The sequence below is a fragment of the Saimiri boliviensis genome, chromosome 12 (genome assembly GCF_048565385.1).
Source record: "Saimiri boliviensis isolate mSaiBol1 chromosome 12, mSaiBol1.pri, whole genome shotgun sequence".
Taxonomy (NCBI): Eukaryota; Metazoa; Chordata; class Mammalia; order Primates; family Cebidae; genus Saimiri; species Saimiri boliviensis.
This window is the reverse complement of record NC_133460.1, coordinates 15,553,074-15,578,574: the sequence shown is the minus strand read 5'-3', so window position 1 is coordinate 15,578,574 and position 25,501 is coordinate 15,553,074. Positions and strand designations below refer to the sequence as shown.

The window sequence follows — 25,501 nt, the reverse complement described above, 5'->3', positions numbered from 1 at the left end:
CACTGCACTCCAGCCTGGGCGACAGAGTGAGACTCTGTCTCCAAAAAAAAAAAAAGTAAATAAATAAAAATAAAACAGGATGAAAAGGGAACATGGGGCATACACACACACACACACACACACACACACGTTTTAAATAAGAGAAAATCTTTTTAAGCAAGACACAAAACTTAGATGCTAAAAAGAAAAAATTGGCTACATAAAAGTCAAAATAGCTGCACTGTATAAAAATACCATAGGCTTAATTAAAAGGTGAGTAACAAGCTAGGAGAAATATTTTTACAATTCATACAATAGACAAAGAATAAATGTCATTAATATACAAAGAGTTCTTATAATTAAAAAGAAAAATATGAATAGTTTTTAAATTGAGCAAAGAATGATTAGCTCATAAAAAAAGAAATATAAATTGCTTATAAATACATAAAAACACACAAAATATTTATCAACCTCACTAGCGACTAAAGAAATACAAATTAAAGTGAGATAACTAGTTGGCAAAGATAGTGTTAAATAATGGCCACTATGGGCTCACGCCTATAATCCCAGCACTCTGTGAAGCCATGAGGCTGAGACGGGTAGATGGCTTGAGGCCAGGAGTTAGAGACGAGCCTGGACAATATGGCAAAACCTCACCTCTACAAAAAATACAAAAATTAACCAGACGTGGCGACACGTGACTATAATCCCAGCTACTGAGAAGGCTGAGTTGGGAGGACTGCTTGAGTCCGAGAGGTGGAGATTGCAGTTAGCCTGGATTGCGCTACTGCACTGCAGCCTGGGCAACAGAGCGAGACTCCACCTCAAAAAACCAAAAAACAAAAAACAATGGGTGAGAGCAGAGCAAGCAGGTACTTGCATAAATTGCTGTTGAGAATGGAAACTGACATGCTCTTTGTTTTTGTTTGTTTTTGGTTACTGTAATATTTTTTTCAATGGCTTTTGGGGTACAGGTGATTTTTGATTGCGTGGATGAGTTCTTAGCAGTGAATTCTGAGACTTTGGTGCACCCGTCACCCTAGCAGTATACACTGTCCCCGGTATGTAGTCTTTTATCTCTCACCTACCTCCCAACTTCCCCCTTCAGTCCTCACAGTCCATTACATGGCTCTGTGTGTTTTTGTGTCCTCATAGCTTAGCTCCCACTTATAATTGAGAACATACAGTATTTGGTTTTCCATTTCTGACTTACTTCACTTAGAATAATGACCTCCAGTCCCATCCAAGTTGCTGCAAAGGACATTATTTTGTTTCTTTTCATGGCTCTGTAGTATTCCATGATACACATATGCCATATTTTCTTCTTTTTGAAACAGAGTTTTGCACTTGTTGCCCAGGCTGGTGCAATCTCCACTCACTGCCACCTCTGCCTCCCAGGTTCAAATGATTCTCCTGCCTCAGCCTCTTAAGTGGCTGGGATTACAGGAATGCCCCACCACACCCAGCTTATTTTGTATTTTTAGTAGAGACAGGGTTTCTCCACATTGGTTAGGCTGACCTCAAGCTCCCAATCTCAGGTGATCTGCCCGTCTCAGCCTCCCAAAGTGCTGGGAGTACAGATGTGAGCCACCGTGCCTGGCTACATAGGCCATATTTTCTTTATCCACTCATTGGTCAATGAGCACTTAGATTGTTCCATATCACTGCAATTTTGAATTGTGCCACAATAAACATAAAAGTACATGGGTCTTTTTCATATAATGACTTCTTTTCCTTTGGGTAGATACCCAGTATCGAGATGACTGGATTAAATGGTCAATCTACTTTTAGTCTTTAAGGAATCTCCATACGGTTTTCCACTGTGGTTTTCCTGATTTACTTTCCCCCAGCAGTGACGCACTCTCTTTGAAAGGCCAAATTGTAATATTTTAATCACATTTTAAAATGTTAATTGAGTTTCAGGTCAAGGCTAAGTGAGAAAAAAATAAATGAAATGTTTCTATTGGCCAGGCCTGGTGGCCCACACTGTAATTTTAGCACTTTGGGAAGCTGAGGCAGGAGGATCACTTAAGGCCGGGAGTTCCAGACCAGCCTGGGCAACATAGCAGGACCCCATCTCTACCAAAAAATACAAAAATTAGCTGTGCATGGTGACATAAGCCTGCAGTCCCTGCTAGGCGGGAGGCTGAGGCAAGAGGATCACTTGAGCCCAGAAAACTGAGACTGCAGAGAGCTATGTTCACACTATTGCATGCCAGCCTGGGCAACAGAGCAAGACCCTGTCTCAAAAAAAAAAAAAGTTTGTATTATTTGACCCAGCTATTCTGCTTCTATCAATCTCTGCCACACACATCTTAAATACATGAACAAGGGTATAATTGTTTTTGATTTGTGAACACAAACAAAAAAGTTCAAAGCACAGAAAAAACATTTTTCCTCAACAAAATAAGAGTTCTTTGGTAGCCAGGCATGGCATACTGGCTCACACCTGTAGTCCCAGCACTTTGGGAGGCTGAGGCAGGAGGATCACTGGAGCCCAGGTGTTCAAGATCAGCCTGGGCAACATAGAGAGGTGCCACCGCTACAAAAAATAGGAAAATTGACTAGATGTCATGGCGCACGCCTATAGTCCTGCAGTGTAGTTTGTGTGAGATTTCCTCATCTTTGACAGAAATAGCACAGGGCTGATGCTGCGTTCTCCTTATTGCATCCTACTAAGGGGTGCTAGATTTGATTTGTTCCAATCCTGATGACATCCACTTTGATCATTCAATTAAAGAGGTATCTGTTTTTCCCTTTTAATTTAGAAGCATTTTGTGGGAGGTGTTTTGAAATTATGTAAATATTTTTGTTTCTCATCAAACTTTTTTTTTTTTTTTTTTTTTTTTTTTGAGATGGAGTCTCACTCTGTCACCCAGGCTGGAGTGCAGTGGTATGATCTTGGCTCACTGCACAACCTCTGCCTCCCAGGTTCAAGAGATTCTTATGCCTCAGCCTCCCAAGCAGCTGGGACTACAGGTGTGTGCTACCACACCCAGCTAATTTTTGTTTGTTTGTTTGTTTTTGAGATGGAGTACCACTCTGCTGCCCAGGCTGGAGTGCAGTGGCACTATCTCAGCTCACTGCAACCTCTGCCACCTAGGTTCAAGCGATTCTCCTGCCTCAGCCTCCCGAGTAGCTGGAATTACAGGTGCGTGCCACCATGCCTGGCTAATTTTTTTGTGTCTTTAGTAGAGAAAGGGTTTCACCATCTTAGCCAGGCTGGTCTCAAACTCCTGACCTCAGGTGATCCACCCTCCTCGGCCTCCCAAAGTGCTGGGATTACAGCCATGAGCCACCGTGCCCTGCTAACTTTTTATATTTTTAGTAGAGACAGGGATTCACCATCTCTACTAAAAAGAAAGTTAACCAGGATGGTCTCGATCTCTTGACCTCGTGATCTGCCCGCCTTGGCCTCCCAAAGTGCTGGGATTACGCATGAGCCACCACGCCCAGACAAATTTTTGTATTTTTAGTAGAGATGGGGTTTTACCAGGTTGGCCAAGCTGGTCTTGAACTCCTGACCTCAAATGATCTGCCCACCTCAGCCTCTCAAAGTGCTGGGATTACAGGCATGAGCCACCGCACCTAGCCCTCATCAGACTTTTTTGGAAATAGCTTTATTGATTCACATATTTAAAGTGTGTAATTTGATCAGTGTTGACATATAGAGAGAGAGCGGTGAAACCATTCTCACAATAAAGAAAACAAACATATCCATCATCCCCAAAAGTTTCCTTCTCCCTTTTTCTAATCTTTTCCTCTCACCCTTCCCCTGCAGTCTCCCCATCCCCAGGCACCACTGACATTCTTTCTATGACTACATAATAATTTCCATTTTCTAGACTTTTGTATAAATTGAGTCATGCAATCTGTCCTTTTGGGGGAGTCTGGGTTCCTTCTCTCAGTATTATTATTTTGAAATTCATCCATGTTATTTATTTAAATAATGCCTTTCTAATTGCTGAATAGTATTCCATTATATGGACCTTTCATTTTATGTGACTTAGCTGACTTTAAATTTAGATTCTGGCTATTGTTGTCTATTTGTCCCATTTGTTCTTCATATCTATTTTCCTTTTTTGTTTGTTTGTTTGTGAATACTTTTTATTTTATTTTATTATTAAAATAGAGATAGGACCTCACTATGTTGCCTGGGTTGGTCTTAAACTCTTGGGCTCAAGTGATCCTCCTTCCTTGGCCTCCCAAATTGCTGGTATTACAGGGATGAGCTGCTACACCTGGCCCATTTCTTAATATTTTTAATTGAGTAATTTTTTTTTTTTTTTTTTGAGACAAAGTTTCACTCTTGTTGTCCAGGCTGAAGTGCAATGGCGCGATCTCTGCTCTCTGTAACCTTTGCCTCCCAGGTTCAAGCAAATATCTTGCCTCAGCCTCCTAAGTAGCTGGGATAACAGGCATCTGCCATCATGCCCAGCTAATTTTTGTATTTTTAGTAGAGACAGGGTTGCACCATGTTGGCCAGGCCGGTCTCAAACTCCTGCCCTCAGGTGATCCACCTGCCTCAGCCTCCCAAAGTGTTGGGATTACAGGCTTGAGCCACCATGCCTGGCGTAGTTGAGTAATTTTTATGATTCAATTTTATTCCTTTGAAGGTGCCAAGATAATTCAACAGGGGAAAAAAAATTTTCAACAAATGGTCCTGTGAAAACTAAATATCCACAGGCAAAACAATGAAGTTGGAGCTTTATATTATACCATTTTAATCCTTAGTTTATTAACTGTAACTTTTTTTTTTTTTTTTTGAGACGGAGTTTCGCCCTTGTTACCCAGGCTGAAGTGCAATGGCGCGATCTCGGCTCACCGCAACCTCCACCTCCTGGGTTCAGGCAATTCTCCTGCCTCAGCCTCCTGAGTAGCTGGGATTACAGGCACGTGCCACCATGCCCAGCTAATTTTTTTGTATTTTTAGTAGAGACGGGGTTTCACCATGTTGACCAGGATGGTCTCGATCTCTTGACCTCGTGATCCACCCGCCTCGGCCTCCCAAAGTGCTGGGATTACAGGCTTGAGCCACCGAGCCCGGCCAACTTTTTTTGTTTTTAAGAGAGACTGGGTGTTCCTCTGTCTCCAAGGCTGGAGTGAGTGGCATGATCATAACCCACTTCAGCCTCAAGCGATCTTGGGCTCAAGTGATCCCCCTGCCTTTGCCTCCCAAAGGGCTGGGATTACAGGCACGAGCCACCAGGCCCAGCTAATTTTTGTATTTTTTAGTAGAGACAGGGTTTCACCATGTTGGCTGGTCTCGTCTTGAACTCCTTACCATATGATCCGCACACCTCAGCCTCCCAGTGCTGGGATTACAGGCGTGAGCCGCCGTACCCAGCCTATTTTATTTTATTTTATATTTATTTTATTTTTTTAAGGCAGAGTCTCACTTTGTCACCCAGGTTAGAGTGCAGTGGTGTGATCTTGGCTCACTGCAACCCCCACCTTTCAAGTTCAGATGATTCTCCTGCCTCAGCCTCCCGAGCAGCTGGGACTACAGGTGTGCACTACAACTCCAGCTAATTTTTGTATTTTTGGTAGAGACGGGGTTTACCATGTTGTCCAGGCTGGTCTCAAACTCCTGATCTCAGGTCATCCACCTGCCTCAGCCTCCCAAAGTGCTGAGATTACAGGCATGAGTCCCACTCTTGGCCATTAATCACTGTTTTTAAATGATTCAATTATTATGTGCCTTGGTGTCATTTTCTTCACATTGCGTGGGTATGTGTGTGTCTATTTGGGGCTTACTGACATTTTTGAATCTGTGGTTTATAGTTTTCATGAAACTTGGAGAAAATTGTACTATTATTTCTTTAAATTCTTCTTCTAGTCCCTTGTTCTCTCCTTTATGGTCTCCTATAATCCATATATTAGATCATTTAATTTGTTCCATGGCTCACTTATGATCTGTTCGTTTCATTTTAGGTCTCTTTTTCCTATCTGCTTCACTTTAGATAGTTTCTACTGCTTTATCATCAGGTTCACTGATCTTTTCTTCTGCAGCGCCTGATCTGCTGTTAATCTCATCCAATTCTGTGTGTTTTTCTTCTCAGACATTGTTGTTTTTACCTCCAGAAGTTTAAGTCTTTATTTTAAAAATATATTTCAAGGCTCTACTTAACTTTTAGGATAGGTGAAATCAGCTCTGATAACTGTTTTGATATCCTTTTCTTCTAATTTTAGCACCTGTGTCATTTCTGTGTCCATTTCAAATTGCAAAATTTTCTCCTCATTTTAATATTTTCCTACTTTTTTGCTTTTCTTGTACATTTTAGTTTTTATATTTATATAAATATTCTACAGATTTGTTCTGGAATACATTTAATTACTCAAATGAGGACTGAACCTATTAGGAATTCCTTCCTCTCAAAATTTTTATTTTTAAATTTTTTTGTAAAGATGAGATCTCACTTTATTGTCCAGTCTGGTCTTGACTCTCTGAGCTCAAGCGACCCTCCTACCTCAGCCTCCCAAATTGCTGTGATTACAGGCATGAGCCACCATACCTGGCAAGAAATTCCTTTTAAGCTTTGTTGGGCACACATTTGTTTAGAGTTAACTTTGTCCCACCACTGATGCAAAACCCTCTTGAGTACTGTACCTAATGCCCTGTGAATTATGAGGTTTTCTTTCTTTTTTTTTTTTTTTTTGAGACGGAGTTTCGCTCTTGTTACCCAAGCTGGGGTGCAATGGCGCAATCTCGGCTCACCGCAACCTCCGCCTCCTGGGTTCAAGCAAGTCTCCTGCCTCAGCCTCCTGAGTAGCTGGGATTACAGGCACGCGCCACCACGCCCAGATAATTTTTTGTATTTTTTTTTTAATTTTTTGTATTTTTAGTAGAGACAGGGTTTCACCATGTTGACCAGGTTGGTCTTGATCTCTCGACCTCGTGATCCACCCGCCTCGGCCTCCCAAAGTGCTGGGATTACAGGCTTGAGCCACCGCGCCCGGCGAATTATGAGGTTTTCTACTCTAGCTGATGGGAACAGACACTATCCCAACCTCTCTGTGAGTCCCAGGTATTGTTCCTTCTAATCATTTTGGGTGATTCTTTTCCATTCTTGAGTACTTTCTTTTTTTTTTTTTTCTTTTTTTAATTAGAATGGAGTCTCACTCTGTCTCCCAGGCTGGAATGCAGTGGCATGATCTTGGCTCACTGCAACCTCCACCTTCTGAGTTCAAGTGATTCTTCTGCCTCAGCCTCCTGAGTAGCTGGGATTACAGGTGCATGCCACCACACCTGGCTAATTTATTTATTTTTAATTTATTTTTAGTAGAGATGGGGTTCCGCCATGTTGGTCAGGCTGGTCTCAAACTCCTGGCCTCAAGTGATCCACCCACCTCTGCCTCCCAAAGTGCTGAGATTACAGGCATGAGCCACTGTGCCTGGCCCATTCTTGAGTAGTCTTATGACATGCATGTACTGCACAGTTTTTAGCTTAAGACCCAAGCTGCTGTGATTACAAGCATGAGCCACCATATCTGGCAAGAAATTCCTTTTAAGCTTTGTTGGGCACACATTTGTTTAGAGTGAACTTTGTCCCACCACTGATGCAAAACCCTCTTGAGTACTGTACCTAATGCCCTGTGAATTACGAGGTTTTCTACTCAAACATGACCATCCATAGATGTCTGGAGTTCTCTGCGTGTGGTTCTCTCCTCTTTGATACGCTGATCTGCAAATTCTAGCCACCTTGGTCTCTGCAGACACTGAGCTACATTGCTTCAATTCAGGAAGTCCGCTGTGCTTGGGTTTCCCTCCCTGTGCCACTGTACCACTGCCTGGAAACTTTCCTCAAGCAGTAATGTAGGGCAACCATTGGGTCCACCTCATTTCTTTTCCATCTCTCAGGGATCACTGTCCTCCTTTGCTTGATGTCTCATGTTTTGAAAACCGTTGTTTCATAAATTTTGTCTGTATTTTTAGCTGATTCAGGAGGGAGGAGTAAATACAGTTCCAGTTACCCCATGTTGGCTGGAAACAGAAGCTCTTATTCCTCATCAAACATATAATGAATGAGCTGGGCACAGTGGGTCACACCTGTAATCCCAGCACTTTGGGAGGCTGAGGTGGGCGGATTGCTTGAGGCCAGGAGTTCAAGACAAGTCTGAGTAACATGGAGAAATCCTGACTCTACAAAAAGTACAAAAATTAGCTGACTGTAGTGGTGTGTACCTGTAGTCCCAGCTACTTGGGGGGCGGAGGACAATTTGAGCCTAGGAGGTCAAAGCTGCCACGTTCACACCACCGAACTTCAGCTTGGGTGACAAAGTGAGACACTGTCTCAAAAGAAATAAAAAGAAGGCCAGGCACAGTGGCTCATGGCTGTAATCCTAGCACTTTGGGATTGCAAGGTCAGGAGATTGAGACCATCCTGGCTAACACAGTGAAACCCTGTCCCCATTAAAAATACAAAAAATTAGCCAGGTGTGGTTACACATGCCTGTAGTCCCGGCTACTTGGGAGGCTGAGGCTGGAGAATCGCTTGAATGCTGGAGGTGGAGGTTGCAGTGAGCTGAGATCACACCACTGTACTCCAGCCTGGGCAACTGAGTGAAACTATGTCTCCCCCCCCCAAAAAAATAACAAAAAAAAAAAAAACCCTGAAGAAATGAATAAATGAATTGATTATTAAATACATTTATTTCTATTTGTATGGACACACAGTTTCCTACGTTATTGTGATAATTGCTATTATTTATTTATTGAGGCAGGGCCTCACAATGTTGCCCAGGGTTGGAGTACAGTGGCACAATCACGGCTGCCTGCTGCCTTGACCTCCTGGACTCAATCGAACCTTCTGGCCAGCCTCCCAAATAGCTAGGACTACAGGCATGAGTCACTGTACCTGGCCTCATTATTTAATTTAACGTTCAAGTTTTCCTCTACTTAGTCAGTGGGTGTAAGAATCATTAAAAATAAGAATGCTTAATGTAGCATTTTCCACCAAAATTCATTGACTGAGAGTGAAGGAGGAGAGCCTCTAAGGAAAAGCCGGACGCCATTATCAGAAAAAATAGGGAAGCAACCAATGATTATTTTAGCAATGAATATCTAAAGTACCTAATAAGAAGCAGTGGTACCCACTTTCTCCTTAGTGAAACAATGAATGTGCCTGGTGGATCTGGCGGCAGGCCAGAGCATCAGGGAAAGAATGTTGTTTACGTTCGTCAGATAAAGCAAAACCCCGGAGATCCCAGAGACCACGCCGAAGTCTAGGAGAATCCAATTCTTGTTGGCAGTCGTGATGTTAACAAACAGGTACCTGGAGAACAACGATGCTTGTTGCCACATCAGTAAATCTGCTTGGAAGAAAGACAATGCTAACCATTTTTGTTGTTGTTGTTGTTCTTGCTGTCTAGGCTGGAGTGCAGTGACACATCTCAGCTCACAGCAACCTCCGCCTCCTGGGTTCAAGCAATTCTCCTGTCTCAGCCTCCTGAGTAGCTGGGATTGCAGGCATGCACCAGCATGCCCAGGTATTTTTGTATTTTTAGTAGAGACGGGGTTTCACCATGTTGGCCAGGATGGCCTTGAACTCCTGACCTCAGGTGATCCGCCCACCTTGGCTTCCCAAAGTGTTGAGATTACAGGCATCTGCCCCCTCGCTCCCCTACCCCCAGCCCATTCATTCTTCATATTCAACAAATATGAATTCTAAGCTTAATACTTCCCAGGCACTGCTCTAGGTACTGGAGAATACAACACTGAATGAAGCAGACAAGTCTTCATTCGTGGGGCCCTTCTCCGCTGGCAGTGCCTGGATAAAATGAGTTATCTCAGGAGAGCACATGAGATTCCCGCCCTAAATGCTCAAGGCATTCTTTTCAGGGGGCTGTGTTTTCATCTGAATAGTAGGGGGCAGGAATGGTACATACATTAGTATTGGTACTTGACTCACATCTATGTTCTTATGAGATCTAGAGCATTTCAGGGAAGGTTTACCAAGGGAGGTAACATTTGAACTGGGCTTTGAAGCAGGAGTTCGTTAGGTAGCCATAATAGGAGAGGACTTCCATTCAGAGGAAATAACATGTTCAAGTCATAGAGGCTTTGAAAAACACAATAAACTAGTAATAGTTCACTATTGCTGAAGCACAATATAGGAATTGTAAGAAACATGGCAGGTTAGGTAGCAAGAGTTCTTAAAGAGTCTTTTATGCTACACAAAGGGTTTCAGGTAGAATTCTATAGAATATAGCCATTCGAGAATTCATAGCCACAGCAGGACTTATCAGATTAACTAGTTAGAAAGACCACTTTGGGCCGGGCGCGGTGGCTCACGCCTGTAATCCCAGCACTTTGGGAGGCCGAGGCGGGCGGATCACGAGGTCAAGAGACCGAGACCATCCCGGTCAACATGGTGAAACCCCGTCTCTACTAAAAATACAAAAAATTAGCTGGGCATGGTGGCGCGTGCTTGTAATCCCAGCTACTCAGGAGGCTGAGGCAGGAGAATTACCTGAGCCCAGGAGGCGGAGGTTGCGGTGAGCCGAGATCACGCCATTGCACTCCAGCCTGGGTAACGAGAGCGAAACTCCGTCTCAAAAAAAAAAAAAAAAAAAAAAAAAAAAGAAAGACCACTTTGGTGGTGATGTGGATTTTTGGATAGAGAGAGATAAACAGGCAGGGTGCAGTGGCTCACACCTGTAATCCCAGCACTTTGGGAGGCCGAGGTAGGTGGATCACCAGAGGTCAGGAGTTCAAGACCAGCCTGGCCAACATGGTGAAACCCAGTCTCTAATAAAAATACAAAAATTAGCCGGGATTGGTGGTGGGCACCTGTAATCCCAGCTGCATGGGAGGCTGAGGCAGGGAGAATTGCTTGAACCTGGGAGGCAGAAGTTGCAGTGAGCCAAGATTGAGCCACTGCACTCCAGCCTGGGTGACAGAGCGGGACTCCATCTCAAACAAAAAAAAAAAAGAGAGAGAGCAGAGTGTGGAGAATTATTTATTCATTTAATAGGTGTTATTGAGGGCCTAATATGTACTAAGCATTGTGCTAGAGGTGGAGATGTACTGATGAACAGGCAGATATGGCCTTTGCTCTCCTGGTACTTACAAAAAATCAAGAGAACCAGAGATTAAACAAAGCCAGGGGCAGTGGTAGGCACTGGTAATTCCAGCACTTTGGAAAGCCAAGGTAAGAGGATCATTTAGACTCAGGAGTTCAGGAGTTTGAAACTGGGCAAAATAGGGAGATCCTATCTCTATAAAAATTTTTAAAAATTAGTTGGTGCTGGGCACAGTGGCTGACGCTTGTAATCCCAGCAACTTTGGGAGGCTGAAGTGGGCAGATCACCTGAGGTCAGGAGTTCAAGACCCAGCATGGCCAACATAGTGAAATTCCATCTCTACTAAAAATACAAAAATTAGCCGGGCATGGTGGCAGGTGCCTGTAATCCCAGCTACTCAGGAGGCTGAGGCGTGAGAATCACTTGAACCCGGGGGGCAGAGGTCAAAATGAGCCATGATCATGCCACTACACTCCAGCCTGGGTGACAGAATGTGACCCTGTCTTAAAAAATAATAATAAATAAAATAAAAGTAAAAATTAGTTGGATGTGGTGGTATGGGTCTGTAGTTCCAGCAACTCAGGAGGCTGGGGCAGGAGGAATTACTTGAGTTCAGGAGTTCAAGGCTGCAGTGAGCTATGATTGCACTACTGCACTCCAGCCGAGGCAAGAGAGTAAGACCCTGTCTCAAAAAAATAAAAAAATTAAACAAGCGACATATTTCATTACAAATGTGATGATGCTATGAAGGTGTAGAGGATGTCTTCAGAATATGTAACTGGGAGGGAGACCTTTTGAGTCAAGGCAGGTGGTGGTCAGGAAAGTCCTCAAAGTTTCATTTGGGTTGAGAGGGGAAGGATGGGGAGGAGCAGGCTTGTCTGAGGCATGATAAGCAAGAGAGAATGACTAAAGATAACATCGGGGGGATGTTATAGAACACGTTAAAGGTATCATCAGGCTTTGGCCGGGCACAGCAGCTCACGCCTTTAATCCCAGCACTTTGGGAGGCCTTTCATGAGGCAGGCAGATCATGAGGTCAGGAGATCAAGACCATCCTGGCTAACAAGGTGAAACCCTGTCTCTACTAAAAATACAAAAAATTAGCCAGATGTGGTAGCAGGCACCTGTAATCCCAGCTACTCAGAAGGCTGAGGCAGGAGAATTGCTTGAACCTGGGAGGCAGAGGTTGCAGTGAGCTGAGATCGTGCCACTGCACTCTAGCCTGTGCAACAGAGGGAGACCCCATCGCAAAAAAAAAAAAAAAAAAAAAAGTGTCAGGCTTTAAATCGAGAGTCCTGGAGATTCTTTTTATTAGTTTAAGCAGAAAAGAAGATGCTCAAACTTTCATTTTAAGAAAAATTGCTAGTCTGGTCAACAGAGTGAGACCCCGTCTACAAAAAATAACAATTTAAAAAAACAGCTAGGCATGGTGGCTTACATCTGTAGTCCCAGCTACTCAGGAGGCTGAGGTGGGAGGATCACTTCAGCCTGGGAGTTGGAGGCTGCAGTGAGCTGTGATCACACCACTGCACTCCCATCTGGGTGACACAGATAGACCCTGTCTCAAAAAAGGAAAAAGAAAAAGAATTAAGGCTGCTGTATGGAGAATGGTTTTGACGGGCTAAGTTTGAACTCCTGCAAAGCTGCTGAGGAGAAGCAGCTACTAGAACTCTTGATGAGCTTGAAATGCAACCGGGTACAACCATTTTAGACATGTTTTCTAGTTTCTTACACAGTCAAGTACACATTTATCTTGTGATCCAGTAATTCTATTTCTGGATATTTAACCAAGAAAAGTAGAAACAAACGTCCACTGTCCGCAAAAATAGACTTGTACAAGAACTGTTCATACCAGATTTACTCATAATAGCCCCAAACTGGAAATAACCCAAATGCCAATTATGACAAGGATGTGACTGGGTGCGGTGCCTCATGCCTGTAATTCCAGCACTTTGGGAGGCTCAGGTGTGTGGATCCCTTGAGCTCAGGAATTTGAGATCAGCCTGGGCAACATAGTGAAACCCCATCTCTACAAACAATAATAATAGTAGGGCCAGGTGCTGTGCCTCACACCTGTAATCCCAGCACTTTGGGAGGCCGAGGTGGGGTGGATTGCTTGAGCCTACGAAATTTGAGAGTAGCCTGGACAACGTGGCAAATCCCCGTCTCTATAAAAAATACAAAAATTAGCCCAGCCTGGTGGTGCACACCTTTGGTCCCAGCTACTCATGAAGCTTCAGCCTGGGAAGTTGAGGTACAGTGGACCAGACGGCACCACTCTACTCTAACCTGGGTGACAGAGTGAGATGCTATCTCAAAATGATGATAACAATAATAATAATTATTTTAAAACAGGAGGATGAGCAAACTGTGGTATATCCATTCAATATAATACTTCCCAGCAATAAAGAGGAATGAACTTAATACAGGCAATCAAATGAATGACTCTCACAGGCATGTTTAGCAAGAGAAGTCAAGCCCGAAAGAATATATAGAGTATGACTTCATTTGTATGAGGAGCTAAAACAGACAGCAGTAATTTATGGTGATGTAAATCAGAAAAGTGGTATCCTGGTGGTAGGTGTTTGTGGGAGGAGAACAGGTGAGTCACTGAGAGGGGCATAAGGGAATTTTCTGGAGTGATAAAACTGTTCTATATAGTGATTGCGGTAATGGTTACATGGGTATATTTATTGGTCAAAATGCATCAGATTTTTCACTTTAAATGTGTGAGTATACCTGTAACCCCACTGCTTTGGGAGGCCAAGGTGGGAGGATCACTAGAGGCCAGGCATTGAAGACCAGCCTGGGAAACATAGCAAGACCCCCATCTCTATAAAAAGTAATAAAAAATCAGCTGATCGTTGTGACACATACCTGGCATCTTTGCTACTTGGGAGCCTGAGGCAGGAGGATCACTTGAGCCCAGGAGTTTGAGGCTGCAACAAGCAATAATTGTGCCACTACACTCTAGCCTGGGTGACAGAGCAAGACCCCAACTGTTTATTTATTTATTTTATTTTTTATTTTTTAATTTTTGAAACAGTCTCACTCCGTCACCCAGGCTGGAGTGCACTGGTGCGATCTTGGCTAACTGCAACCTCCATCTCCTGGGTTCAAGCGATTCTCCTACCTCAGTCTCCCGAGTAGCTGGGATTACAGGCACCCACTACCATGCCTGGCTAATTTTTGTATTTTTGGAAGGTACATGGTCTCACCATGTTAGGCCAGGCTGGTCTTGAACTTCCGACCCCAAATGGTCCACCCGCCTTGGCCTCCCAAAGTGCTGGGATTACAGGCGTGAGCCACCGCACCCCACTAAGACCCAACTCTTAAATACATAAAGTGTGACTTTTATTGTATATGAATCGTACCACCACCACCACCACCACAACAACAACAACAACAAAAAAGAGGCAAAGAGAAGGAATCTTTGGAGTTTTCAGGGTGTTCTAAGGGATGGCAGTGGAGAAACAGAGGAAGGGAAGACAAAGCAGGTTAGAGACCGAATGACTTGCTGATACATTGCATGAGATGCAGGAAAGAGTCAAAATTAACATTTAGGTTTCCGGTTGGAGTAGCTAAGTGGCTGGTGGTGTTATTAGTGACCTGGCAGAACTGGGGGAAAGCCAGGTTCATGTGGGATGTTGGTGGGGTCAGGGAAGAAAGGAGGAGGCTAAATTTTGACATGTCAGCCTGAAATACCCGGGAGGTATTATGTGGCCCCATTATGCCACACTCATCCTGTTTCTTTCCTGCCTTGCTGGTTTCTTCATTACAGTTTCAGATTTTCCAGGATTCATTCCTTGGCTCCTCTCACCCTCTATACCAATGGTTCTCAATAAGTCTCACTTCACCTCCCCTCCCCAGAGGGTTTGGGGGAAATGACTGAAGTATTTTTGGTTGAGGGGAGATATATGCTATTGAGGGTCAGTGGCGGCCAGGTGCAGTGGTTCATGCCTGTAATCCCAGCACTTTGGGAGGCTGAGGTGGGAAGATCAGCTGAGGTCAGGGGTTCGAGACCAGTCTGGCCAACATGGCAAAACCCCATCTTTACTAAAAATTAGCCTGGTGTGGTGGCAAGCACTTGTAATCCCAGCTACTTGGGAGGCTGAGACAGTGGAATCACTTGAACCCAGAAGGCAGAGGTTGCAGTGAGCTGAGATCCTGCCATTGCACTCCAGCCTAGGTGACAGAGCAAGACTCTGTCTAAAAAGAAAAGGAAAAAAAAAAAGTCAGTGGCTAGGAATTGTGGATGCTGAACAGAGATAATTCCACAAAATGAGGAATTCCCCCCTTACTGGACATTCACATGATGAAAGGGATGTTTATAATTATCTGAATATCTAACTTTTTTGTTCCATTTTAATTACTGCAAGATTTCTAGTAATGCAATTATCACATACATTGAGATAACTGTTTTCTATTTGTTCAAAACTTGACTGAGAGTTGTTCTTCATTCCAGAAAAATTACATCTCCAACATTACTACAGTTCTTGGTGTATGAGTAATCAATTCATCACTGCTGTGACTATTTATAGTAGTGGCACTACACATAGGTGCCAACACCTGCCTACCCCACTGAGTCTTCTAGTGTAGACTGTTTCCCAACATTTACATAAAACATTTTATTTTATTATGGTTACTTTTATTTCTCTTTTATATCAGAGATGTCAATATATATGTGTTTTTAAACTATGTCTTAGGGAATTTTTTTTTTTTTTTTTGAGACGGAGTATCACTCTGTCACCAGACTGGAGTGCAAAGAAACAATCTCAGTTCACTGCAACCTCCACCTCCTGGGAGTAAGCAATTGTCCTGCCTTAGCCTCCCAAGTAGCTGGGATTACAGGCGCATACCACCACACCCAGCTAATTTTTGTATTTTTAGTAGAGATGGGGTTTCACCATGTTGGCCAGGATGGTCTCGATCTCTTGACCTCGTGATCCAACCGCTTCAGCTTCCCAAGATGCCAGGATTACAAGTGTGAGCCACCGTGCCTGGCCTCACTTGGGTTTTTTGTTTGTTTGCTTTTGTTTTTTGTTTTACCATTCACTATTTATGTGACATTGAACAAGTTAATTACCCTCATCTGCAAAGTGGGGATAATATTTCTACTTCATATGGCTATGTGAAAACAACAGTTAATAATATTTGTGAAGTACTTAGAACAGAGCCTGACTGGCATATATTATGTTCCAAATACATTTTAGTTAAATAAGATAAATACACTCAGCTGTGCATGGTGGCTCACGCCTGTAATCCCAGCAACTTTAGGAGGCCGAGGCGGGTGGATCACCTGAGCTCAGGAGTTTGAGACCAGCCTGGGCAACGTGTTGAAACCCCATCTCTACAAAAAAAAAAAAAAAAAAAAAAATACAAAAAGTAGCCAGGTGGAGTGGCTTGCATCTTTAGTCCCAGCTCCTCGAGGCTGAGGTGAAAGGATCACTTGAGCCCTGGAGGTGGAGGTTGCAGTGAGCCAAGATTGCACAGCTACACTACAGCCTGGGTGACAGAACGAGACCTTGTCTAAAGAAAAAAAAAAAAAAAAACTACATCAAGATACATTCTATTCAGGAACTCTTATCCATGTTCATATCTTCACTTTTTATTTATAATTTATATATTATTGTGAAAAAAATTTTCAATTTAAAAAGATTATACATGAACCTTGCCTAAAAAATGCTTATATGTTTCACAACAGTATTTGGTCCCTTGGGAGGAAAAAAAAAATCTTTTCCTTCAAGTACATAATTTCCAAAGCATTAGGCTCATCATTTACCCTTCTCAGTAAGAGAAGGAGGAGAAGTTAGAGAATACTTATGTCTGGATAACCTCAAAGCCATAGGAGCAATGACAAATGGAGAAAAGAGGCTTATTTAAAATTAAATTTGTACAGCCTGTTTCTCTTTATAGGACCTTGTTTCTGGTTCCATTCCTAATTGATTAGTGCAACTAAAATGATGACTTTAGTACATTTTGTTTATTTATTTAGAAAGGGTCTCACTCTGTCACCCAGTCTGGAGTGCGGTGGCATTATCTTGGCTCATTGCAACCTAGCCCTCCCGGGCTCAAGCATTCCTCCCACTTCGGCCTCCTGAGTAGCTGGGACTACAGTTGCATGCCACCATGACCAGCTAATTTTTGTATTTTTAGTAGAGATGGGGTTTTGCCATGTTTCCCAGGCTGATCTTGAACTCCTGAGCTCCGGTGATCCTTTTGCCTTGGTCTGGCAGATTTAAAGCTAAATACAATATGAAGCCTGTTTCCCTCCACACTGATAACTCACAAATGTAACCATAAATGTAACCCTTCAGCCTGAGACCCCTCCTCTACCACTCCCCAGCTCCTCTGACCATTCTCAGGTGAAGCTTTACATTTTCAAAGAAACCTTCTTTGTTACACAATGGTGTGTTCCCTTGTTTTACACTTCCTTAGAGCAACATTCCTATCCCTCTGTGCACTTGCCATAGTTTGTAATTATACATTTATAGTTTGCTTTAAAAAAAAATCAGCTGGGCATGGTGGCTCATGCCTGTAATCCCAGCACTTTGGGAGGCTGAGGCAGGTGGATCATTTGAGGTCAGCAGTTTGAGACCAGCCTGGCCAACATGGTGAAACCCTGTCTCTACTAAAAATACAAAAATTACTCAGGTATGGTGGCACACACCTGTACTCCTAGCTACTGAAGAGGCTGAGGCACAAGAATCACTTGAATCCAGGAGGCACAGTTGGAGTGAGTCGAGATCATGCCACTGCACTCCAGCTTGGATGACAGAGCAAGACTTCATCTGAAAAAAAAAAAAAACAACAAAATCTGTCTGCCTTGCTAGACTTAATCCACCACAGTAGTTCCTCACAAGAACCAGAGAAGCCAGTACTAGCACAGTGCCTGGCACATAGTAGATGCTCAATAAATATTATGTGAGTGAATTGTCATTTTGGCATTCAGGGGTACACAGGTGAGACAAGGGTTAAGGTTTAAATTTGAGAGTCATCTTTATTTAGAGAGTACTTACATACAAGAGAATAGATGAGATTACCCATCCTAAAGAGAAAGTAGAGAATGGGGAAGGACACAAGTCTGGAGAAAGCCTTGGGAGTGGGGGGGATCTCCAACATTTATTTGATATAAAGCAGAAGATGCTGGCAAAAGATAAAAAAAAAAAAAAAAAAGGCTAGAAAGGTGAAAAGTACTCCAGAAGAATATAGTGTCAGGATGGCCTAGCGAAGACATTCTCTTTAGGAGGGAATTGTGGCATATGTAGCTAAGAAGTAAATCAAGGTGAGGACAGACCTGTTTGCATTGAGTGTGGCACCTTCAAAGTCATTTGCCACCTTCGTAAGAGCAGTTTTGGAGGTGGGATGGGGAAATCAGGTTAAAGAGAGCTGGGAGGAGGGGGAGAGCCGGTGGAAGGCTCTTGTGTCCAACACTTTCCCAAGAAAGCACTGCTGGGAACAAGAGCAGGAAAATGGAGCTGGAGAGGAATAAGGCATCAAGAGAGTTTTGGGCTTTTTGCTTTTTAATGAGAGTTACAAGAGTTTGTATGGTGATGGGGAATATTCAGTAGAGAGAATGATTATTTAGTAAAAAGAAAAGATAGTAACAGGAGAAGACCCCTTAGTGGGTCCCACATAAGCAATCAGTGCTGATCTTATGATGTCATTCTTCTTTGAGGAATGCACCAAGTTTAAGTAACATAATTTAAAAGTGACCAGCATGATATATAGAACACTCTTATTGCTGCCCATGAAGGCTCAGGTGGGATGTCCAACCACTGTTGACAAATCTTCAAGAAATCACCTTTTATCCCCGCTCCTCCCCCACCTCAAGTTGGAATTTAACTCTTGTTGCCCAGGCTGGAGTGCAATGGTGCGATCTTGGCTAACTGCAATTTCTGCCCCTAGGTTCAAGCGATTCTCCTGCCTCAGTCTCCAGAGTAGCTGGGATTACAGGCATGCACCACTACGCCTGGCTAATTTTGTATTTTTAGTTGAGACTGGGTTTCACCACGTTGGTCAGGCTAGTCTGGAACTCCTGACCTCAGATGATCCGCCCACCTCAGCCTCCCAAAGTGCTGGGATTACAGGCGTGAGTCCCCACGCCTGGCCTGCCATGCCCGACCCACCATACCCAGCCAAGAAATCACATCTTATTAGCTTCTCTGCAGCTGGAAATTAGTTCCAGGCCTTCTCAACCTTGGTACTGTAGGCATTTTGGTTTAGATATTCTTGGGTTGTAGGGAACTATCCTATACATCATAGAATATTTAGCAGAATCTGTGGCCTGAAGCTATTAGATACCTATCAGTAGCATCCAGTGTGACAACCAAAAAGTTCATTGCTAAATGTCTGCAGGGGTAGAGATGGGGGCAAACCTGTCCCAATTAAGAATCACTAAGGGCTGGGGGTGGTGGCTCACGCCTGTAATCCTAGCACTTTGGAAGGCTGAGGCAGGTGGATCACCTGAGGTCAGGAATTTGAGCCCAGCCCCACCAACATGGAGAAACCCATCTCTACTAAAAATACAAAAATTAGCTGGCTGCGGTGGCACATGCCTGTAATCCCAGCTACTCAGGAGGCTGAGGCAGGAGAATTGCTTGAACTCAGGAGGGGAAGGTTGTGGTGAGCTGAGATTGTGCCATTGCACTGCAGCCTGGGCAGTAAGAGCAAAACTCCATCTCAAAAAAAAAAAAGAATCACTGAGTTATTAAAACTTAAAAAATCTAATAAGAAAATCAGCTAATCTTAACAGCTGTGCAAATGTTGATATATATTACTGTTTTCATTGCCTTATGCTGTTGTGAAAAATTATTCATAAACCTGGTATGAAAGCATATTGTGCCATACGTATATGTTCATATTTTTAAACTCCTAACGAAATACTGTAGTAACTTTTTAAACATTTTAAGTAGAAAGGATTATGAAAGGAAAACAAATATGTGTGTAGGGGAATGGATCTCAGGGATGATAGCAAAAGGAAAGTCACTAGCATTTATTTTGTGTCAACTACATTTTACATTTTGTAAACCTGATTTTTTTCACAAAGTGTTATTTATATGCTCATTGTAAACAAGAAAAAAATCAGATACACTAAAAGAAGAAAATTTTTAAAAGTCATCACTAGTTAACATTTTGTTGCGTTTCATGACTCTCCGTGCATTCATTCATTAGCTTAGCGTCTTGGAGAGGATGGGAACCCAACATGTCTAGGGAAATTTTGTTTTTAATGGGAGAGATTCGAGCATGTTTTAAAGCCAGTTGAGGCCAGGTGCGATGGCTCACGTCTGTCATCCCAGCACATTGGGAGGTCTAGACGGTCGGATCACCTGAGGTCAGGAGTTCAAGACCAGCCTGCCCAACATGGCGAAACCCTGTCTTTACTAAACAAAAATTAGCCCAGCGCACTAGTGAGCGCCTGTAATCCCAGCTACTCGGGAGGCTGAGGCAGAAGAACTGCTTGAACCCAGAAGGCAGAGGTTGCGGTGAGCGGAAAGCGGGCCACTGCACTACAGCCTGGGAGACAGACTCTGCCTCAAAAAATAATTAATTAAAAAAAAAAAAAAAAAAGCCAGTTGAAAAATCTAGGTTAGAAAAAGGAAAATGGGATGATCCACAGAGTGAGGGTTCTGACAAAGTAAAGGTTATAGATTTTAAGCACAGAGGAGGAATTATCTTTAAATTAGAAGAAAAAGCATAATGAGAGATTGGAAAGAAGACACTCAAGTGCATATGTGTCTTACTGTATCTACATGTATGTATATTGTTGTTATCTACCTGCAGATAGGTATATATCTTACTGTATCTACATGTAGGCATATATGTATACTTTTAATGTACACATATGCATCTGTGTCTACATATATACATATCTTAGTGTATCTACATGTATGAACTGTAGTGTATCTACATGTGTGAGCTACTTTAGAACCTGCTTTTTCACTTATTTTATTGCAATCATTTTCCTCATGCTGGGATTATTCCTCCACAGCATTTTTACAGTGTCCTAACACATGCCAGTATCTGTTTTTGAAGCCATCTAGTAACGCTGGACATTTTGGCCATTTACAATTTTTCACCATCATCAATGCCACAGCTTAGTATCTCGATGGTGAAATATTTGCAGATACCCAAAATTATTTCCTGAGCAGAAAATCTGTGCAAGCGGAACTGCTGAGTCAAAGGGTCTGCAAAAGTCGGTGGATAAAAATCGCTTTTAAGCCTCACAACTCACCTCAGGTACACATTCTTTACCTGAGGAGGAACTGAGAAGCAGAGAGGTTAAATAATTGGCCCAAGGTCATAAATAATTAGAAGTGGCCGAATTCAAAAGCCGCGCGGGCTCATCAGGCTGCGGCTGGGGTAGAATTTGCGTTTTAGGGAATTTTTTTTTTTTTTTCGGCGTGTATCAGTGGGGGAGGGGCCGGGCGGCGGGTAGGAAACTTGTGTCGCAGCAAAGGAGGAGGAGGAGGGGAGGAACTCCCCTCCTCTTCGGTCAGACCGGAGCCGGTCGCACTGAAAAAGATTGACTTGGGGCTCTACAGGCCCCCCCAGCCACTCCGCGGGGCGCCTCGGAGGCTGTGACCTCCAGGGAGGTCCGGCCCGGTGCAGCGTGCCAGGTGCAGCGTGCCACGCCGGGGTGGTTGCCAAGGACCTGCCCTGTCTGTGGGTCCAGTTGCTAGGGCCTCCATCTTGGGGGCTAGTGGCCGCGGCGCCCCCGGAAGGGGTTGCCGAGTGGGGCATTCACTTCCGGCCTGGGGCCTGCGGCGGCGGCGGTGTCGGCGGCGGCGGCAGCGGGTCGGTGTAGAAAATGGCGCTGGTGCGGCGGCTCGGGCCTCTCCCCGCGGCGCTGCGGAGGGCTTGAGGCTCGCGAGCCTCCTTCGCCGCGCCCCACTTGCTCGTGCACTTTACACACATGAGGTGAGCGGAACGGGGGCCTCCCTCCGGGCGGGAGGAGCCGCGGGCGCTGCCGCAGGGCCCGCAACCGCGGCGGCGGCGGCGGAGGCACCGAGCGTCCCCGAGACCTCGGGCCTCAGCGGGCGGGCGCGGGCTGCGCTGCTGAGGAGGCCGGGCGGGCGGCCCGGGGGAGCCTCGCTGCGCCGCGGGGGCCCAGCCAGGGTTGCGCCTCGCCCGCGCCAGGGGACCGCAGTCCGGGCTGCAGCCCCGCAGCTTTGTGAGTCCCCCTCCCTCCGCGTCCCCTCCCCTCCCCTCCCCCATCCGGCCCTGGCGCGAGCCTCTGCCGCAGCAGCTCCGTTTTCACGCGCATCTCGTTTGTGTGTGTGTGTGTGTGTGTGTGTGTGTGTGTGTGTTTGTTTTTGTTTTTTTGTTTCAGAGAATTGGAAGCTAAAGCTACCAAAGACGTAGAAAGAAATCTTAGCAGGTAAGATGGGCGAGCTTTCCATCTCCCGCCCCATTATAATCGTGTGTTTCTACTCCGATTCGCCCTTTCTGGGTTGAGAAGTTCCCCCGTGACATTTTCTTCCGCACGCAGAGAGCAGGCATTCTGGAGAAGCGGCCTGGGGGAATACTGGAGGGATTGCGGGGAGATGCGTAATTACGCGTGTGTTTCTTTCTTTAAAAAAAAAAAAAAAAAAAAACGCAAAGCAATTCTTGTAAACTTAGTTAAAGCATTCTCACCCTTTTAGAATTTAATTAGGGGACTTGTGCATTAATTACTATTGTAAATGGTTGCAGGCATTGTGTGACTCATGATTGAGGCGGCCCTTATGGCGGGCTGTCAAACTGTTTTGGCTTCCCCGTTATTACTTTGTAGCTCAAATTGTTGCCTTTATAAAAAGATACTATGTGTTCGCATTTCCTCCCCCCACCCCAACACATTGTAGTCAGGCGGATTCTGTTGCATTGGAAACATTTTGCCCTTGAACTTTACCAAGCATACGCTGCGTTTTGTTTTCCTTTGAAACTCCATTTCTGTCCATCTTCGGTGTGTGCTCTTTTTATCAGCTGGTAAAATAATTAAAAATCTGTTCTCCAGAAGAGGTTGTCTTTTTTGTTGGGCCCTACTGCTTTTGCATCACCTCGAAGGGAGGGTTTTGTTTTTTTGCTTTTTTAAACGCTGTCTTTATGGAATGGAAGTATTTAGCTTCACTGAGCTGTAATTGGTTAAGCATCAGGGAATTTTTACTGTATTTAACTCCTTTTCACATTCATTTTCTTTCCTACCGTTTTTTCCTTTCTTATTCACCTTTTTCTTTTACATCATACTGGGACACTCAGAGAAACTTAGCCAGTTAACCAGATTCATGAATAGCTTTTTCTTTCTTTTTTCACTTGTTGAGAATAAAATAAAATTTCTTCTATCTCAGGTTTTCGTGTAGTTTGCTCTTGATGCTTGCAGGTTTTAGATTTGTGTTGGGGTTTTTAACACTCACATTTCAAATCGTCTGTATATTTTACACCGTATATAGTGGTTCCAAATTGCTGGCCTATTGAGTTTTATAAGATACCAATCCGTTCAGGTGATCGTTAAAGAATATGTTAAGATGGTGAAGGATAGGAATCATTGGTTTACCCAGTAAGGGATTCTCTGTTACTCAAAATAATTATGAGATCATTTAAGGGGAATTAAGTCTGACATCACTGACTATTTGTAGTATATTTACATACATTTTGTTGTCAAAATCTAGTAAGGAAATGTTAAGATTTGGAACCATTAAAGAAAACAGGTTGAGCCATTAAGGTGTAATATAAGCAGAACAGAGCTTAGAAGTCTATTTCTCCTTCCATTTTTGTTTTGTCAGGTAACTATACCAGTGTAATTCCTGTGAAGGTGCTCTTGCACTTAATTAAAAATTGTCTGTACCACAGATGTAATTTTAATATTAGATAGAACTTGAATCTCTGGGTTGGCTATTTATCAGAGTTGGAATTCCAGCCCTGCTACTTGCAATATGACCTTGACTCTTGGCAAGTCGCGTAGCCTCTCTGTCCAATCTATAAAACGAGAGGCTTGGCCAGCCAGTTGCTGAGGTCTGTTAAGCCCTTTGGGTTGCATAAAGAGGAGTAGAGTGCTGTCCATGTCCACAGAGGGCATGTACAGTCTAGTAGAAACACTATCGTAAGTGCATAAATAACAGTAATACTAGGTGGTTGACGTAGGGATCAAAAGATACCATCCCATTCATGTGCTTGAGGATCTTCAGTTGGTCAGAAGGCATGAAAGGAAAAACAAATATCAGAGATTGTAAGGCAGTGTGTACTAAGGATCCAATGAAGGGAGAGGGCGGCATTTCTTGCAGGTTAAAAATATTCTCAGCACTTTGGGAGGCCGAGGCGGGTGGATCACGAGGTCAAGAGATCGAGACCATCCCGGTCAACGTGGTGAAACCCCGTCTCTACTAAAAATACAAAAATTAGCTGGGCATGGTGGCACGTGCCTGTAGTCCCAGCTACTAGGGAGGCTGAGGCAGGAGAATTGCCTGAACCCAGGAGGCGGAGGTTGCGGTGAGCCGAGATCGCGCCATTGCACTCCAGCCTGGGTAACGAGAGCGAAACTCCGTCTCAAAAAAAAAAAAAATATTCTGAGGAAGGAGGGATGTGATGGGCAAATGCTTCCTTCAGCTACGTCCCTAGCTCTGTGTTTCCTTTTTTTCACACACAAAAATAATGTTATCTGTCTTTACCCATTAGTGCTCTCCCCAGGAAATTAAGGCATTGTATACATTGAGTAACCATTTTTTGTGCATTTTTGATATTTCAAATGCAGGACTGGGCACTAGGCCAGGGAAGAATGTAAGTAGTTAAATTTATTGATTGCTTACTATGTGCGTGGCACACTTTTCCAAAGATTTTACAGGGACTCACCTGATCCTTGAAGAACCCTGTGAGGTAGGTACCTATATCATTATCTCTGTTTTACAGATGAAGAATTTGAGGTATATAAAGAGGTTAAGTACTTTGCAGGAGATCCTATCCCTGGTAATTGGAGGAACTTTCAGGATTTGAACTTGAAAAATTTGAGAATTTCTTTTGGTAGCCAGAACCCACAGATGCATACAATACTTCCAGATCCGTTTCTCAATCTGAGCACTTGACATTTGGACCAGATGATACTTTATTATTGTGAGGGTTGTTCTGCGCATCACAGGATGTTCAGCATCTGCAGTAGCACTCCCTGCCCAGTTGTGACAATCAAAAATGCTTCCAGATATTGCTGAATGTCCCTGGCAGTGGCGCAGAATCGACCCTGAGAACCACTGCTCTGGATCTTCATTAGGAATTGTAACGTGAAAGCCCCCAAATTTTTAGATGTTGAATTAATGTAAACATCTTTTGGCTGAGTGCTGTGGCTCGCACCTATAATCCCAGCACTGTGGGGCTGAGGCAGTGGGAAGTGGATCACTTGAGGTCAGGAGTTCGAGACCAGCCTGGCCAACATAGTTAAACTCCATTTCTGCTACAAATAGAAAAACTAGCTGTGCATGGTGGTGTGTACCTGTAATCTTGACTACTCCTGAGACTGGGGCAAGATAATTAT

At 43.8% G+C, this 25,501-nt stretch overlaps 1 protein-coding gene across 7 annotated transcripts in view; it reads left to right on the top strand.

Moving 5' to 3' along the window:
- The window catches only part of TNRC6A (trinucleotide repeat containing adaptor 6A), a 219,020-nt gene that overhangs the window by 99,146 nt on the left and 94,373 nt on the right, over window positions 1-25,501 (top strand). Inside the window, exons 1-2 of one of the 7 annotated variants that reach the window (XM_039477909.2) lie at window positions 21,732-21,924; window positions 22,337-22,384. The exons of 5 other annotated variants lie outside the window; for them this stretch is intronic. In XM_039477909.2, the coding sequence (XP_039333843.1) occupies window positions 21,920-21,924; window positions 22,337-22,384 (53 nt within the window). In that variant the 5' untranslated portion in view covers window positions 21,732-21,919. Of the gene's footprint in view, window positions 1-21,731; window positions 21,925-22,336; window positions 22,385-25,501 lie in introns of those variants that run through there. One more of the 7 variants, XM_039477911.2, reaches the window with a different exon arrangement.